Source organism: Limulus polyphemus, unplaced genomic scaffold, assembly GCF_000517525.1.
Source record: "Limulus polyphemus unplaced genomic scaffold, Limulus_polyphemus-2.1.2 Scaffold205, whole genome shotgun sequence".
Taxonomy (NCBI): domain Eukaryota; kingdom Metazoa; phylum Arthropoda; class Merostomata; order Xiphosura; family Limulidae; genus Limulus; species Limulus polyphemus.
In genome coordinates, this window is record NW_013665815.1 from 527,704 (window position 1) to 547,934 (window position 20,231).

General features: G+C 29.8%; 1 protein-coding gene across 1 annotated transcript in view; it reads right to left on the reverse strand.

Annotated features, from left to right (window-relative positions):
- LOC106478374 (lysine-specific demethylase 4A-like) overlaps positions 1-20,231 on the reverse strand; it is an 88,656-nt gene that overhangs the window by 48,632 nt on the left and 19,793 nt on the right. Inside the window, exons 4-9 of the mRNA XM_022381968.1 lie at positions 18,397-18,572; positions 17,145-17,268; positions 12,274-12,508; positions 2,726-2,829; positions 1,916-2,053; positions 679-857 (exon numbers count right to left, since the gene is read on the reverse strand). Coding sequence (XP_022237676.1) covers positions 679-857; positions 1,916-2,053; positions 2,726-2,829; positions 12,274-12,508; positions 17,145-17,268; positions 18,397-18,572 — 956 coding nt within the window. The remainder of the gene's footprint in view (positions 1-678; positions 858-1,915; positions 2,054-2,725; positions 2,830-12,273; positions 12,509-17,144; positions 17,269-18,396; positions 18,573-20,231) is intronic.

The window sequence follows — 20,231 nt, forward strand, 5'->3', positions numbered from 1 at the left end:
GTGTGGAATGAAGCTAAGCTTACGGTCAAAGATAAGCCCCAAGAACTTTGCCTCAGGGACCACACGAATGACTATATCATCGAGACGGAGCTTGGGATTATTATGTGAGAAAAGATGTCACATCAGAAATACATTGTACATGAAAGCTTTAAGGATAAGAAATGCATGCATTTTAGCACCTTTCATAATCAAAAACAATTTTCTAACTAACTAACCTTTATCCATTATTTAAAAATCACATTCAAAACCCAAATGCTGAAACAAACCAATTATATCCTGCAAAGTCTAACAAATTAAATATCAGGTGCATGGTATAATTTATGCTCCACAATTATTGTAGCACTTATTTGTAAAAAAATGTCAAACCTGAAAGATTTTTACTAAATAGGTCTGACCATTTCGGCTGATAATAGCTCAGCTGTATACCCATCCTATATATTCTAAACCTATAAATAGACTGTTACAATTATGATAAAAAAACGCATTGTTCCCTATATAACTTTAACTCACTAACTATTACACAAGTACTATTTTTATGTTTATATTAAACCTAAAAAATTAATCAATAAACAACACATGCAAGTATTTTTTAACAACAGGGTTTCTACAAGGCCCCATCAATAGTTGTAATATGAACATAAAAAACTTGCTACTTTAGAATAAGAAACATGTTCTTACCTTCTAGCTGCAACAGCAAGCTCATATTTTGATGGTGGAGGAGCAGCATAGATTCGTCCAGTATTTTCAGGATGACAGCCCATATCTTTGCCTTCTTTCCATAACTTGTATCGCTCTGGTTGAAACTTACGAACAAATACATCCATGCTAATCTTCACATTATCTTTTCGACATGAACACTGGGGAAAAAATCCTCATTGCACTTTAAAGGTTCTGGGAAAAGCCCCATAACATTTAAAGTATTATACTGTATACATAAATAGCATTTCATAGAATCTTTTGCCTCTCATCACCCACTAAAATTAATTCTGGTATTGAATGAACTTATAATTAGTGTCTTGTGGGAGACAAAAATAGATCTGAAATGCTAATTATTACACCTCTGAATTCAAGCCACAATGGAAAAACAGTATAAGAAATGCAAAAATATATATATATATCTACAAAAGCAGAAAATATATTCATATCACAACAGCATTAAATTAATTAATAATTTTTTTTAAAGAAGTGAAAACTAAGACCTGAAGGAATTTGTACTTGAAACTCTACTTACTAGGCATAGGTTTTAGCCAACTGAAGCTACCGTGTTTCAAATTATGAAGTCTCAGTTTTCACTACAATGTTTCTGAAGGGTGAAGTTTGGCATAACTCTTAAGCTATTCCAGTTAGCTTGTATTAATTGGAATCCATTTATTGGCTTTCTGTTGTTGCTGTTGGAATTGCCAAACTTCAGTGCTTTAGGTAAAGAAATCCTACGGATGGTATGTAACCCATAAAATATCTATAGCTAAAACTAATTATACTCAATTTTCACACAAAGTCCACATTATGCTATAGTACTCAGATGACTCTGTTGCTGGTTTTAGTGTCTACATTTTTTTAACACTTATTGAAAGCTTCACAAAAGAGAAACTTAAAAGTTTTGACTTAATTTTTATAACTTAAACATAATTTACAATATTCTGGGACTTCTTTAATGATTAAATCTAACACATGAGAGAAATGCTAATTGTGAATTATGCATGGAGTTTATATTGTACATATCAAAAAGTGACTAAATATTTTACAAAAGAAATCTGCCATTACACAATGCTGCTGTAAAACAGTGATAAATAGTTCTCAATGGTGTATGAAATATAGACAAAATTTTATCTTGTAAAACAGAGAAACTGTGTTAAGAAAACTCAGCACAAGACACAATAATGAAAATACAAGTAATGGTAATTGAAAAACTAACTTGTAATGCTCTTTTTCCATATTCTATCCATCGTAACAATGCAAAGTTAGTTGATTCAGCACAGTTGAATCCATGATTGAAGCCAGCATGATAACCATAAGGGAATGTAATCATGAACTCACCAGGTTCTTGTGTTATCTGGCAACAAGATATAGAATAATTATATTCAATATAAAACTGTCTGCAAATGCAAAAAATAATAAACAAAATGCAACATCTCTAAAACATGTACTGATGAATAACCCGATATAATTATCTATATCAATGCATTTAATACTAAATATACTGCATAAATATAAAACGAAGATGATGAACAGAAAATGTCTGAACACGAACTTTCTAAAGATACTAGGTTTTGGATAACAAGTTTACAGATTTCTGTCCAAATCCACCTGCCACTGTGAATTCCAAAAGGCTAAATTCAAATATACTAGTCAAGAAAAAAGTTATCATAGACTACCAAAAAACATAGATAAAATTGATAACCAACAAAAATTATTTTTAACTTGAAATCAATTATTATTGAATACTGATTATATAAGTACTATTTTTTCTGAATACTGAAATTAATATCAGAATTGGTATGAAAAAAAATCATAAAATATATTTTAAAACAGATTTTGGAAACACATTGTTTAGTAAAAGAGAAAACTACTAGCTCTAATTTCAGAAAATGCACTTACATTTTGACAAAAGTTAACTGTTATATATTCACAAATTCAAAATAAGTTAAAAGCTTTAAAACACCATACTTAAAAATAATTATTAGTTAAAATGAAATTCTAATTTAGTTTTATATCACTCACTCACCTTATTAAAAGGAATTGAATATTGCTTCAATATCTGTGGAGAAATAACTGTCATCTTATGCCTCAAAAAAGCAGGGCAAATTTGAAAACTGCTTGGGAAAAATCCTGTCAAAATCAAAATAATATACCAGAAGCATTTCATCAGAATACTTTATCTGAAAATCTTTAAATACTAATGGAAAAATTGTTTTTAACTTTAGCAAGTTTTATTTCTGAAAAATCAGACAAATTCAGGATTATAAGAATTGTTTTCAAAGCCACTAAATACAAACCACAGGTTTACATAAGCATCACTGATTTACAGATACCACTGAAATACCAATTTTTTTTTGTTCCTTCTCACAATGGAAATACTTAATAGTAACTAGATTGCATGAAACTTAGTAGAAACTTACTGAATAGTATCTAGTTTCATTATTATCAAAGCAAGCACAAACATTTTAAGCTGAATAATGCAATTTCATTGCAATAGTTAATAATAATTTTCAAAAATAGAAAAACATAGTGACTCTAAACCAGTGATTCTCAACTGGTAGACTGCGAGATATAAGACGTGCAGTTATGGGCTAAGCTACTCTACTTATTTTGCTCTATTATAAATACAGAAAAGTTAGCTTGAATGTCAAGAACAACTGGTGAGGATGCTAACAAGTCATCAAATGTATACGAGTTGTGAGGTGCAAAAGGTTGAGAAACCCTGCTCTACACCATAATCTAGTGTTTTCATTTATTCTACATTCATTATTAAAGTCCATACTCTACAATCAAAGAAGCCCAGTAATATCCCTAAATTTTTGTCAGGGGTAAAATGATAAAAAAATAATAATTAAGGGATCTGTCTTGTGACTTTATGGGTTTACTCTATCACTTTCTAAATTTAATGACAAAAGAAAATTAATTTAGCAGCAATATCAATCAATAATTTTCCTAAATTGTAACATTTTTCATACAATGCTAAATTCTTGACCACATGTAATGCTAGTGAAAATTCTAAGAACTTAAGAGTAAAGTAAAGAAGAATGTATGACATGTCAACCACAGTATATCTGCCAAATCAAGTAGCAATGAAGCCTTCCATTACCAGGGTCCATCACATCAAACTCCATGAACAACAACTTGTGGTGTTAACAAGATTAAGTTGTTGAAGTGTAATTTTGCATCAGTTTTTATATACGAGCCATTTACAAATCAGAATTATAGTAGTTTAATAATGCATCATTATTTATTTACTTCAATATCAATTATTATCATTTACTTGTATTAACTTTACCCATAATTCAGATGAAACAGGTGAACCAGCAAGTTAAGATTGTCTTATTGTTCCTGGAGAGGGTTACGTAACCATAACCGTAACGAAATAAAATTACATCAGTAATTCTAAGAACTTGAGAGTGAAGTAAAAAATAATATATAACAAAATGTCAACTACACTATATCTGCCATATTTAGTGCTGATGAGGTCTTTGTCTCAACATCAGAGCTTATCAGAATGATTGGGATACAACAGCCATAGTAGTGGTCGAGAAGTTACATTATTAAACTGTACAAACAATAACTGTTATGGTGCGAGCTGGATTAAGCTGAAGTATAATTTTTGCTAATTTTATATGTATCGTTTACAAATCATAATTAGGGTAAGGATTAATAACACATTAGTACTTATTTACATTAATACCAATTATTATTATTATTATAACCACTCCTGTTTTAGAATGAAACTAAGCATCAGCCAATGAACTACGCTGTATTTTCCACCCTACTCCACCAGAACCAGCTATTGAAGGTGTGATATTTTTTGCATACTTGCAAGCAAATAGTAATAACTTGTTGGTGGAAGATGTGTTCTTTGTAATAAAAAGTCACCAAAGTTTTTGTTAGGTAACTTTATTTTAAATGTTTACTAAGATTACAAGTAACATTAGTAGATAAGTAGCTAAGAGTTAAATGATAACATATTTCTGGTGACAGTTCAGATGAACACATAAAAACTTAGAAAAAATAAATAAATGCAAACAATATGAAAACCAAAAAATGAAAGTAAAAAGAAACATACTTGAAACTGAAACAAATATCCATAAATGCAAATAACTAAAAATAAGCTAAAAAAATGCATTTACCACACTGTTCCAATAAGTAATTTTTTATTTGATGCAAGTATGAATCCTGTGAAGGTTATGTAAAAAAAGGTTGCTTATGATATGTCATTTATTTCTTATAATGAGATTTTATTCATTTATTAATTTTCAAAAACTATGGTAAATATATGCATATTATAAGTGTAGCTCCAAAACTGCACTGAAGTATAAATTTAACATACAAAAAGAATTCAGTTTTAATCCTTACATGTATACACAAAGACACACACACATATGTAGAGAGAGAGAGAGAATTACATGATAAAATCTGTAAAAATATTAATATTAAAACTAGAATATTTTCCTTTTAATACAGAAATTTGACTTTATGACTTAAATTATACCCACAGAACAAAATTTTATTTCATGTTTAGATATCAAACACATTAAAAAACAAAAATTTAAAACCTGATCAAAATAAAACTGGCAATTACTGTAAAAAATTAAAGTTAACTTGTCAATTCACAGCTGTTTTGATTCCAATTTTGATAGTTGAAAATTATTTTCCTAATCTCTAAGCCCATTTTGTGATTAAGTGTCATTTTCTTGAATAAAACTCAATCTACTCAAAGTTTGCTTCCACCACATTTTCATGCACAATTTATGATGTCACAGAAGAAAAGCCTTGGAATACTAGAATTAGAATTGTTTTCGAAGTCATCTTCTTTTGAAGAGTACAATGACAATTCAAGAAAGAATAATAATTTGGCACCACACCAGGTTGAGCCATATGCTAGTGACAAAGAGAATGAGACTATTGAGAGAGAAAGGAAAAAAGGATGAAAATGGAGATGTTAATCATCTTTGGACAACAGACTTGTTTGTTATACAAAATTTTACACATGAACCACTGAAAAAGTAATGCTAAAATATCATGGCAGAAGTTGTGACAACAGGTAGAATCTTATTTGGCTGTTGTAACTGTGCTTTATTCAACAGTTATCAGAAATTTGAAATGCTTTTTGACTCATTTTTGGTGACAACCCACGAAATACTTTTTTTAAATCAAATTTCTAAAACTATAATAATTTTATGAAAAATATTTAAACATCTGAGGAGAATGCACATATTTATTAAGAAGTTATCAAATTTTAATGGGATACTATTTTAGATATAGGTAATGAATATATTTTTTATTGTTGAATATAAACTAGAAAACATATGTTACAATGACAAACCTATCATAATTATTACTCACTGAACACTTATTTAAATTATCAAAAAAGTTTTGTTTGCTTCCAAAAAATAAGTTTATGTGAATACCACACCAATATATAAACTAAAGAGCACATCTATAATTCAAAATAAATCTAATAAATGTTTACATTTGTTTAGAATTCTCCTAGTTACTCAATATTTAAATAATCACAACTCAGGGAACATGAACAAATTTTAGTTTACTCTAAACCCACTATTATACTTAAGGGTTTGCATAAAAACTTTGTATCAAAACCACTGACATTTGGATGAAGTACAAATTAATACAGCTTAGATATAAATGCAATTATAATATCAATTTACTCTTGCATTCTCTCTGTTCATTAAAGTTTTTATTTTTCTTTTGATGATAAATGGAAGTTAAGCATTGAGGTCACAATTAATTTTGATGTCACTGTGTTTGTGTTACTTTTGTTGGAATATTTAAGTCACTTCTGTTGGCTGTTTCCATGTTTCAATAGCTGCTAAAGCATCTGACAAAAGCAATTTCCTTTGTATTGTGAGGTCTACTTATTCCCTGATTGCCTATCTGAATGCATCATCAGTTTATTCCACTCATATCTGTCACTTGATACTTATCACATTCATTGTTTCATTACTTTTTGTTGGTCCAATGGAAAGTTATGCAATGAAACTTCATTTTTATTAGTTTTAGAACATCTTATACCAATGCATTTTTTACCAGATATCCTGGAACAACTGTCATTTCAAGGCATGGTACAATATACACTTTATACTCATATAAAATGTTGACATGTCAGTAAATTATCCTTTACAACAATAAAAACACACACACAGAAGATTCAAAACACAGTTAGCATCTTTTTTTCCTTTGTTTACTATACCAGAAATTTACTGCACACAATATATGATGTCACAATCATTTGAACTCGGGGGAAAAATGTAAAATTTTTGTTCAAATGATTTTCACATTTAATCATTTAACAAAGAATCTACTTTGGAACTGGTTTATTGAGTTTTCAGCAGTCATCTTTTTAATATTACACATAAAATGAAAAAACTTTGCTCAATGGGTGCATAAAAAACAATGTTTCTCAAAAACATGATTTTCAAAGAAGTATTATAAAATAGCTAATAATAACTATAAAATTTTACTCAAACTAAATAATAATATTAGAGAAGCTTCACAAACAAACTGAAAATTTTTCACATGGTTTAATTACACATTGCCTGTTTTTTTTAATAGCTAAATGTGATAGCTAGAATACATTTATATTTACGTTTATCTATCCATTGAGTAAGGTGCACACTAACAATATAATGATTGGGATGGATAACTAATATTTAACCCTCTTGCAAGGAGTAGGTCAAAGTGTACACATCACAGCCTTTTACAGACTTACATTCAAAATTAAATTAAACTATTTTATTATTTATGTTAATGAAACAATTTGGCATCAAATTGTAGTTCGTAAGTCACATTTTAGTACTATACAAGTTTTAAATTCTTAATTCAATCAGGAAATATTTAAATAAATCCTCAATCTTCCCTAGTATGAGAATTGTGACATTTGTTCTCTGGATCTCCCCCTTTTCCAATTTATTTACCACCACCCCTCTGAAGTACAAAATTTAATGTAAATTACTCATTAGAATATGGATATTACTAAGGCAAAGACTAATTTTTATAGCCTTCAATCTTATTTGTTTACAGAGTCATAAAATAGAAAGCCAAACCCACTTGCCAAGTCCAACTGTCACATCCTTTCTTTTACAATTTGCCAATAGTTCTCTCTGACTTTTTATACTATGTCATTTATAACAAATACAAAAACAAAGTTTTAATCTATTGAATGATGTATAATGCTACATGGTTCTCAATACGAGTACTGTACTGTCAATTTCATCTTCCGTTTGGATGCTTATCTCATGCTCTTCTGATCAAGCAGCTAAGGGAATTAATGTAAGCCCCACTTGTCTTAGTTAGAAAGCCAGTTAACCATATCGCCCCAAGTACACTTTACTGTGCATGACACAAGGTTTTAGTGTCTAACATTCAAAATTTTATTAAACTACTTTTTGTTTATGTTATACTGATTAGAATAGCATAAAATCTTAGCTAATAATCCATATTTTAATAGAATACAAGGTTTAAGTTCTTAATTCTACAAGGAAATATATAAAAAAAATTCCTTAATTTCCACTAGTGCGACACACGTGACATATTTTGTCTTAGCATGTCATCATCCCTATTTTATCTATCACCCCTTGAAAATGTACAAAATTAACCATAAAATACTCTATATAAATTCGTTATTGCTCAAACAGACCATAATTTTTATAGCCTTCAATTTTGTTTGGTTACAGAGCTATCGAATAGAAAATCAGCCCCCTCCTGCCACACCCACTTGTCACATCCTCTCTTTCACAATTCGTTTATAGTTCTCTCTTACGTTTCATTATATATTACCTATAACCAATAGAAAGTCAAGGTTTTCATCTATCAAATAGCGTATTGTATAACGTTGTGTTCTGAACAGATAACTGTCAATTTCACTCGGAGTAGCAACATCGTTCCCGTGGGAAAGTTAACGACTAGCTTGGATGAATTTGTAATGGCTCTTATTGCATAGTTAGAAAGACAGGAAATTTTTTAGAAGTAAGTAAATTTGTATACTTTTTGCATGTTATTAGTCTATATTCTTTGGTGTATTATTTAATTGAATAAAAATTGTTAAGTGCTTTACTATAATCACTAAAAAAAAATCAGGATTAACTCTCCTCGACAATCGAGGGCAAGAAAAAAGAACATTGGGCAAGTACTTTATTTCTTGTTTTTCATATTTATTATTATAAAAATAACTAACATTAAAAGTATGAATTTTTTAAAGTTATTTAAGACTAGATTAAGTAAAATAAGTAATAATAATATAATCAAAATGGTTCACAAGGCATGCACGTGAGCAGCTTGTGGGTAACGTAATTCGATAGTGTAACGTAAGCAGCACGTTCCCTGAGTGATTTACAACTTAATGGCGGGGGTAGCAGTTAGACACAGTTCAAAGTACAATAAAACAATAAAATTTAAGCATAAATAGATGTATAATGTTACAAACTTAGAGCTACTTAGGATAAACGACTGTAGTTTCAGGTTTCAATTTGAAGTCATTCTAGAAAGAAAAGAAGTTTAATTTAGGTTTATTTCGATTTTTTTTGGTGGTTACAAGGTTGGTCGAATTGACCATTCCCGTTTTGAGATAGGGTAGAGAAAATAACATATAAACTATAAAGATTTAGTGAAAAAAAAACGTTTCAAATGCATTTAAGAGGTTTTAGGGATTACACATAGGAAATTTGAGATCTTTGAGATGACAAAGTATTTTTAATTTTAATATGAAAATTACTTTGCACATGGACTATTCAAAACAAATTCTCAATATATTCATGGACAAAATTTTATTTTACTTTATTAAAAATACTTTGCTAAGAAATATGACTCTTTTGTATGTGAAAGACTTGTAATATTAACTGAAAGACTGCCAAATTTTGTGAAGTTGTACTCAATATATATATAGTTATAACTATTAAATTTATATATAGACTTTAAATGAGTACAAAAGGTCATGTGACTTGGTTAAATTGACCGACCCCGTGTTAGGAGAGTTACATTATAAGTTATAGGATATCATTTGCTTATGCATAATATTTTTCTGTGTTCTTAAGATTATTATTATCATCATCTATAATAATAAAAGAGTGTGTCTGTGGGTCTATGTGACCACCATAACTGTAAGAGGAAAGAACCTAGAAACCTGAAATTTTGCACCAATACTAAGTGGACCTTGAGAGTGTGCACCTGGATATTATTACTTATCCACGTGTGCACACACGCTCTTCTTTTTAATGAGGCAAGCTAGCGAAAAACCACATAGAAAAGAAGTTGTTCCTTATATTACAATTTATAGATATAACTCACAGACAAACAGACAGAATACAACAAATATTTTTTCAGTTTTGTAGGTTTATACATTTCATTTTATACTTTCAGCACATTGACTATTAACAACAATATTAGGTTATACTTTTATTGCTAAGCAACATGATATGAAAGGCATTGTTGGAACTCATTGTTACCAAAACACACTGGCTTTTCTATACATTAGAAGTTTTTATACAAGGAACCACTTCTTTTCTATGTGGTTTTTTTGCTAGATTCCTCTGTAAAAAGATGCACATGCATGCACATGTCTGTGATTTACATCTATAATTTGTAATATAAAGAACCACTTCTTTAATTATAATATTATAATTATAGAGTGTGTCTGTACGTCTGTCTGATTTCTTTGGGAAAACATCCAAAATATTGTCTAATCTGAAGCACTGCAATAGTGAAAAATCCTAATAGATTCTGATAAAATGAGATAGAAATTTGTGATATCGATTATAAATGTGAAATATTTAATGCAATGATAAAGTTCTTTGATAATAAATAAATCTTAATTTGCTGTACTTTCTTTATGGCTTTTTTATGTTTCTGGAAAATCAAAATGTTTAAAATATTTTTTTACAGTTCCTTTATTCGACAATAGGTTCAGAATATACACTCTCATAGTCATCTAGAATATATCAACCTAATATCCAGAGGAAAGACAGGTACTTTTGCTAGTTATAAAGTAGGCTTCAATTTCATCGGCAACTGACAGCAAAATAAAAATAAAAAAGTTCAAACATAAGTACTATATTTCTTGTTTTTCATGTACATTCTTTATTTATCATTATAAAAATAACTAAAATGTAAAAATTAAAAACTTATTTATTAGGTCATACAAGGTTCAATTAGGTAACATAGTGAATAATAAAAAAATATTCATGAGATATGCTTGCAAGCAGCACATGCACTATGTCATTCAATATGATTTACCACTTTTGTGGCAGGATTATTAGTTAGACACAGTCAAAAGGGGCAATAACACAATCAAATTAAGTATAAACAAAGATATACTCTTACAAGCTTTAAGCTATTTACAATAAACAACTGTAGTTATATTTTGCAATCTGCAGTCATTCTAGAAAGACAAAAGGGTAATTTAGATTTATTTAATATTTTCTATGGTGGTTACATGATCAGTCAGATTGACCTAGTCCATATATAGTTAGGATAGAAAAAATAACAGACAAAATATAAAGTTTTACTGAAGAAAAATGTTTGTTATTTATTTAGAAGGTTTTAGAGATTATGCAAATTAAATGTGAAATTATCAGATGAAGTATTTTTAATTTTAACATGAAATCACTTCACAATCAAAGCAGTCAACACTCTGGCTCCATTATTTACAAACAAATCTTTAGTAAAATTACTTAATTAAAAAATCTGATTTTTTTTTTATATAAAAGACTAGTTACCTTTACTTCAAGCTTTACAAATTTTGTGAAGATATATTAAACACATTCAGAGTTATGGTATGTATATGTTCATGGAAGTTACAAGGTTGTGTAAAATACAGGAGCCTGTGTCTATAGGGTTAATCAAGATATCATAGGTTTTATTATACTGTACACACAGGTATGTGACCATCATTTGGGTTAGAATACCTACTTCAAGAGATGCATTTATACGCATTACCTGCATCAATCTTGTTAAAGTAATCTGTTTTACTTTTGTAAGTCTCTTTCACATTTTTAAAACTTTTTAAACCAAAACTGCCGACATGCAGTTAATGGTAGTCTAGATGTAGAACTTCATGGGCTTGAGCATCCATACCTATTCCTTCCATACTGTAATTTGCAGAATAGGCTTATTTGTCTTTTATTTGTACTACTTTATTGTTTTTTAACCTTGCTGCCTGAAAGATTTATTATACATATGCATACCTCAAAACATCTAAGTTTGGGCAGTTCAGAAAATACAAAAATTGGTTTAACAATAAAAATAAGAAACTTCGCTAACAATACCTACTGAAATTTAGTCTATTTTCTAAGATAATTCTAGCATAAACTAAAATATTCAGCAATGTCATGAACTGCTATGATGGGTTATAATGATAATCAATTTTTGTAAAGAACTAATGCAGCGTATTGTGTGGCAAATACAATGGTGATTTCTGGCATAGGTAGAAGAAAGTACAAGACTAAAAATGAGCTTTTTTATCATTTTTCATCCCAAAAACACAATCTTTCAGCCTATTTTAATATTAAAATTGAAATTTGAGGTATTAAAATATATATACACATATACCTGCTGCTAGTCTTTCAAGTCGTCGACCATGCTCTGGCGGAATAGCGTACCATGACTTCGGAGCACCAAAATGAAGATAGTTAATGCTGTATAATTCCATGTCTTCAGTGTGCCATGCAAATGTAGTTTTCCACATTCCAAAATAAAGGTAAGCAGTGTTAACCCCTTCAATACGAATTCCATAGTCCTCTCCAACAAGATCCAATATTGTGTTCAAATGATTGATGTTGAATTCCTACAAAAAAATAAAATTGTTGTCCTATTCCCTTTTTTACTGAATACTTCAAGTCACATTTTAATAATCACATCTGTAACAAAAAATTACTATAAAATAGGTTTGAAATGGTCCAGACTGCATCATTTATCTCTATATCAATAAAGATAAGTGCTAAAATATTTACAAAAGTAGTCTTAGGAGGTTTGAGACTTAAAATTTATATTCAATATCAAGTGGTGCTACTAAAGTATTTTAAATCATATAAAATGTAATGAATGTTTCAATATCTATGAAAACATTATAGTGAATGTACTATTACTTCAAAAACAAGTGATTCTTTTAGACGCAATTTTCATTCATTATTAAAGTACTGATTTTTCTCAAATTTTATCAAAAAGAAATAAGATTTAGCAGTCATCATATAGTTTTAATTGCTGCAATTATGAGTTTTTGGGGGCAGATTTTGTAGATAAAATACTGTGATATTATTTGTATTTATACAGTACATATATTACACTATCATTTATTAAACTTTTTTTTAAACATTACACACTCATCTTTACATGCAATTATGCATATATCAAATTTTTTCTTAATATAATCATACTAATTGAGAATATGTGCATCTATAAAAAAAATTTAAAACTAGCAACTATCAGTAATGAGGCTGGATATATAATTAAAACAGATATGGTGTTCTGTTTATTTTCTGCAAAAGCACTGCATGGTCAAATTACCATCACTCAGAAATTGTTTGACAGGGCTAATATACAAGATAAAAAAACCTCATACAAGTTTATTTTAATTGTTTTTACCAAAATGTGCATTACCTTTTGTTTTACTAATATGACTGAATAACAATTCTCCCGAAACAGCTAACTGTACAAACAGCAAATAAATATTAAACGACTTATAGCCTTTAGCACTTCTAAGCTATGTCCATATATGAATTTAAGCAAATGTCTCCTAAATGAGGTCAAATTAATTTTTTTCTTATTAACTGTCCATGTGGCAGCAGATAATGTTTAAAAATGGAATAAAATGGAATAGAGGATGGATTAAAATATGGATCCATGAAATTAGAAAAAAATAAAAAAAGTACATTTATGGTACTGAAACAGAAATAATGATAAAGATGCTGTCCATTAAGCAAGTTTTTAATACTTTTGTTTGAAAATCTTCCTACTAAAGTTATTGATTCTTCTTCTTTATAACGCATTTAATCCTTTTGTTCTTTAAACTTACATTTCGATCATTTTGAACCCAATGACTACCAGCTACTTATCATCTTTAATAGGTAACGTTGTTTTCATAATATTTATTCCAAAAATAAAACTAGTGGATGAAATTGTTTAAAGTTTGACAAGAACATTCCTAAAAGTATGTAGTTTCAGAAAAATAAAACATTTAATTTAGATTTTTTTCTACTATTTCTAATAAAAAATCAGTTATTTAACCCTATCACCCTGGGTACCCTTTACTGCGCATGACACAAGGTTTCAGCGTCTTACATTCAAAATTTTATTAAACTACTTTTTGTTTATGTTATACCAATTAGAATAGCATAAAATCTTAGCTAATAATCCATATTTTAATAGTATACAAGTTTAAAGTTCTAATTCTACAAGGAAATATTTTTAAAAATCCTGAATTTCCACTAGTGACCCACGTGACACATTTTGTCCTAGCTCGTAATCACCCCTCGAAAATGTATGAAGTTAAACATAAAATACTCTCTATAAAATCGTTATTGCTCAAACAAACAATAATTTTTATCGCCTTCAATTTTGTTTGGTTACAGAGTAATCGAATAGAAAATCAGACCCCTTCTGCCACATCCTGTCTTTCACAATTCGTTGATAGTTCTCTCTTACTTTTCATATATATTATCTATAACCACTAGAAAGTCAAGGTTTCATCTATCAAATGATGTATTGTATAATGTTGTATTCTGAACAGAATATTGTCAATTTCACTCACAGTTGGAGATTTGTTCATGTGGGAAAGTTAACAAGTAGCTAGGATGAATTTGAAACAGCTCTTGTTGCATAGTTAGAAAGCTAGGAACATTTGAGAGGTAAGTAAATTTATCTACTTTTTGCATGTTATTACTCTATTTTCTTTGGTGTATTATTTAATTAAATAAAAATTGTTAAGTGCATTACTATAATTACTATAAAAAATCAGGCTTAATTCTTCTACACAATCGCGGGGCACAAAAAAAAGAGATTGGGTAAGTACTTTATTTCTTGTTTTACATATATATTCTTTATTTATTATGATAAAAGTACCTAAAGTCTAAAAATACAGATCTTTTTTGAGTTGATTAAGACTAGATTAGGTCAAATAAACATTAATAATAATATTAAAAAAATATTTCATGAAACATGCATGTGAGCAGCTCGTGAGTAACATAATTCGATAGCGTAGCATGCGCTGCACATGTACATTATAAATCTCGAGGCAAAGTAAAGAAGTTGGGTATGGAAAATTTATCTGCTTCCAAGACAACCCAGTTTGCAGACTGTAGATCTCAAGTGACACTTAGATCAAACATACATATTTAGTGTGTAGAAACGCCTGTACATGCCATATTGTGTGCCTAATTTAGAAATAGTGTTAAAGTCAAGATTTTTCAGAGTGCATGGATCACATGACATGAAAATTGCAGTTTAAGTATTTTTTTAAAGGTTTTCTTTGAAAAAAATGTAATTAAAATGTAGAAAACACAAAAAAGTTCAAATAATAACATACAATACAATGTTAATTTCATTTTCATATATTGGTAGTAAAGTGGTTTAACACTCTCAACACGAGGTCAGTCAATTTGACCGAGTCACGTGACCTTTTGTACTCATTTAAAGTCTTTATAAATTTAATACTTATAACTCTCAATATACTGGGTATATCTTCACAAAATTCGGCAGTCTTTCAGTTAATATTACAAGTCTTTCACATACAAAAAGTCATATTTCTTAGCGAAGTATTTTTAATAAAATAAAATAAAGTTTTGTCCATGAATATATTGAGAATTTTTTTTGAATAGTCCATGTGCAAAGTAATTTTCATATTAAAATTAAAAATACTTTGTCATCTCAAAGATCTCAAATTTCCTATGTGTAATCCCTAAAACCTCCTAAATGCATTTGAAACGTTTTTTTTTCACTAAATCTTTATAGTTCATATGTTATTTTGTCTACCCTATCTCAAAACGAGATTGGTCAATTCGACCAACCTTGTAACCACCAAAAAAATCGAAATAAACCTAAATTAAACTTCTTTTCTTTCTAGAATGACTTAATTGTAACATGAAACTACATTTGTTTATCCTAAGTAGCTCTAAGTTCGTAATATTATACATCTATTTATAATTAAATTTTATTGTTTTAGTGCACTTTGAATCGTGTCTAACTGCTATCCCCGCCATTATAAGTTGTAAATCACTCGGGGAACATGCAGCTCATGTTATGATATCGAATTACATTATCCACGATCTGCTCACGTGCGTGCCTTGTGAACCATTTTAATTATATTATTATTATTACTTATTTTACCTAATCTAGTCTTAAATAACTTTAAAAAATTTTTACTTTTAATTTTAGTTATTTTTATAATAATAAATATGAAAAACAAGAAATAAAGTACTTACCAAATGTTCTTTTTTCTTGCCCTCGATTGTCGAAGAGAGTTAAGCATGATTTTTTTTTAGTGATTATAGTAAAGCACTTAACAATTTTTATTTAATTAAATAATACACAAAAGAATATAGACTAATAACATGCAAAAAGTATACAAATTTACTTACTTCTAAAAAATTTCCTGTCTTTCTAACTATGCAATAAGAGCCATTACAAATTTATCCAAGCTAGTCGTTAACTTTCCCACGGGAACGATGTTGCTACTCCGAGTGAAATTGACGGTTATCTGTTCAGAACACAACATTATACAATACGCTATTTGATAGATGAAAACCTTGACTTTCTATTGGTTATAGGCAATATATATAAGGAAACGTAAGATAGAACTATCAACGAATTGTGAAAGAGAGGATGTGACAAGTGGGTGTGGCAGGAGGGGTCTGATTTTCTATTCGATAGCTCTGTAACCAAACAAAATTGAAGGTTAAAAAATTATGGTTTGTTTGAGCAATAACGATTTTATAGAGAGTATTTTATGTTTAATTTCATATATTTTCGAGGGGTGATGGATAAAATAGAGATAATGACATGCTATGACAAAATGTGTCACGTGGGTCACACTAGTGGAAATTCAGAATTTTTTATATATCTCCTTGTACAATTAGAACTTTAAACTTGTATACTATTAAAATATGGATTATTAGCTAAGATTTTATGCTATTCTAATTGGTATAACATAAACAAAAAGTAGTTTAATAAAATTTTGAATGTTAGACACTAAAACCTTGTGTCATGCGCAGTAAAGGGTACCCAGGGTGATAGGGTTAATTAAATTTTTAACGTAACGCAGTGCGATACACAGAAAGGAATTTAAAAATGTCACCAGGGGCCATAAGGTTAAGGAACTAGACTTGTTCTTCCCCCCTATTTATAATTACAAAAAAAGTTTACCAAATATATTAAAATTTTACTCTTTAAGTGAAGCAAAAGCAAATATACTGTCCTAATAATCTTACTTCTACATTTTCATCATACAATGATCCAGACACATCTGCTCCATAAATAGGAGAGTTGTATGTCAAATTTTTCCAGTATTTTCTCTCCAGGTCTTCATAATCAAAATGCCTAGGAGTTCCATACCTTTAAATCAATTATATATAGAATTAGAACTACTAAAAGTGCCAGAAACTAGCAATGTTAAATAAGAAAGGTCATTATTGGCCAAGTACATTATAAAATATTCAAATTGGATAGAAATATGATTTCAGGAACTATGGTTAATCTGGAATGTTATCTGTTAAACAATTATAGCAAAATCCATATTGTCCATACCATTTTAATAATATCTCAAAAGTTGTGCTTTTAACAGAACAGGCATAGTGAAAAAAATACTTGAACTAGTATAGAATTATTACTTGTAACACTGTGCACTACAGTGTTGTAAAAATGCAAAATGTGTTTGGCAATAGCAACACATGGTCAAAAATACAGGAAGTTTTGTCAAATACTAAAGAAACCATTTAAAAATCCCTGCGTAAGTACCCAGTGAGTCAATGTTACAATATTATGGAAATTAGCCATTGAAATACTACATAGCATTATTCAGTTTAAATGCTTTATTCAAACATGAATTCATGCAAATGAAAGGACTTCAACATTTAGTTGTAGATAAAAGTATTTCTTGGAAAGATTTGGCTACTTATGTAGGGATTTTTGTATGGTTTTGTGTATTCATCCTTACCTTGTTTCTGTACTTTTTTGGCATTGCCATCTCTATACCATAATTTTTCAAAATTTTTTTTATTACTTGTTTCATCTGAATTAGTACCAAGACATATCTTCACCTTTTCCAACACCACTCGAGTAGCATACGGATAATTAGAATTAAAATTCGGCTATTAAAATGATGCACATGACCATACTCTGATCAATTCAAATGCTGGGCAAACTACATGAAACTAAGATATTATGTAATACACATGCAACACAAGTGGATATTTTATCTGCCCATCCTGTTGTAATGAAATATAACTTCAACAGCTCAATACGTTGCCAAATGAGGTGTTTATATACATTTTATTTTACTATTTCAGAAGTAATTAACAAAGAAACCTTGTTCTGATTAATATGTTTGTGGCTACTACTTGGAAAATTATTATGTAGCAAGGATATAACATAACACAAGTAATCTATCATACCTGTCATTATATTTGTGCAAATTTTATCAAAATTCAATGAAGGACATTAATAAACACCAGCTATACTTACTTGTCACTTTCAGCTAACTCCTTAAATTCCATGACTGTCATAGCTTTTCTCTGAATGTTGTACTGCTGATACAATCCTTGGCATCCATTGACAACTTGAGTAATTGGAGCAGGAATAATGAGATCAATGTTATCATAGCCTGCTTTGCGAGGACACCATTCTTTAGGTGGGATGATCTGATGCAACAGAAAATCACAAGTAGTCAACTTTTAGAGACTGTTACTATTTCTTCACCTCTTCCTACTATTCACAGTGATAGTATAGTATACCTGTACTTCTATTTTATATGTTACTATTGCACAGAACTTACACCCCACAGGAAATAAAAGTACAATTGATTTTTTGGTAAAAGTTATTCTAAACTTATGATTACATTTTATTATAACTAATTTCTTTCTAAAGTGTTTTAACTACTAATACTCATCTTGAGAAAACCTAAACAGTTTAATTCTATTATTGATGCAAGTTATAGCCAACAAGCATGAAAAATTTCCTTAAAAGTCCTGAATTTCAGAGTACTTTCAGAGTTAAGAAATGGATGCCAGCTATTGCTTATTAATTTGGTTGCCAGGTAAAAACTGTAACATAGTGAAAATGAAAAATTACTTTTTTAACTAAAAGTTTGTGTTCAGATTCAACTTTGTTTCATTTTTCACTTCTTATAGAAAAGCTTTCTTACATAGGATGGTGTGCCAATTTAACATTTCTATAATTAAACTCAATTTGCAGCTTGCAATCATATGAGCAATAACAAATTCTAGGTTTCAAGGATTCACTTGCATGGCTCAAGAATCCAGCCAAAATGTGGCCATTACCAACTGATGAAGAAAGAAATCATACTAACAAACATTTCAGACAATCCAGAGCAATGTTAACATTTTCCTTACCTGAAAATGGATTTCTGATAAATACTTCCACACACAGTTTAGCTATCTTCATCATCATGCCTGCGAAAGAGATTTACATGCCACTAACCTTGATGCAACTCCCACCTAATTTCACATAAATTGCACCGCCACATTCTAATAAGTATCATGCGACAAAAGCCCTTCATCAATAGGAGGGTGACATACCACCATGTGCAATAACTCCCCTATGTGCTTTCACTGGTAATACTTTATTCTTCGACAAGACAGGTCAGAAAATGTGCACAAGAAGTGAGGAGGATATGTGTGGAGGTAAGTATAAATCAGAAATACATTTTCAGGTAAGGAAAATGTTAAGTTACAAGACGACAACAAGTCGTCTCCACACACAGTTTAGCAAGAATCCAATGTTGAGATGGTGGAGGGGCAATTGAAAAATTTACCTAGATAGCACCCAAAGGAAACCCATAGGGTGTGATACCCAATGGCAGAGGCCCCATACCAGCACACCCGAGGAAGACTGCATCTCATCTCATCCCATATAGGAAAGTGAAGAGGCAAAGAAGCCAGAGTTGTGTTGCAAAAATGGGCAGAATTGGTACATGGCCATTCAAATACTTGCACACAAATCATCAGACAGCCAACATGTGTAGTATGGTTGGGTCTCATTCAGACTGTACATTACGTGCTCATCTCAACTATCCTATCAGACGGAATGGGTCAAAACTAGCTTTGGGAGGAGGGCACATGTGATAAGTATCTATGCTCACCTCAACTCTACCATCAGATGCTACAGGACTGACTCCTGCTGCAATAAGAGGGCACTTTATTACATATAGTATGGATACTTATATACCTCAATTCAACTGCCAGTCTCTACGGGCTCAACACCAGAAGGAGAGTAGTGTATAAATCTGAGGCCAGAAGGAGAAGATAAATAGGGAAGTAGGTATAGAGAAAGGAAATAAG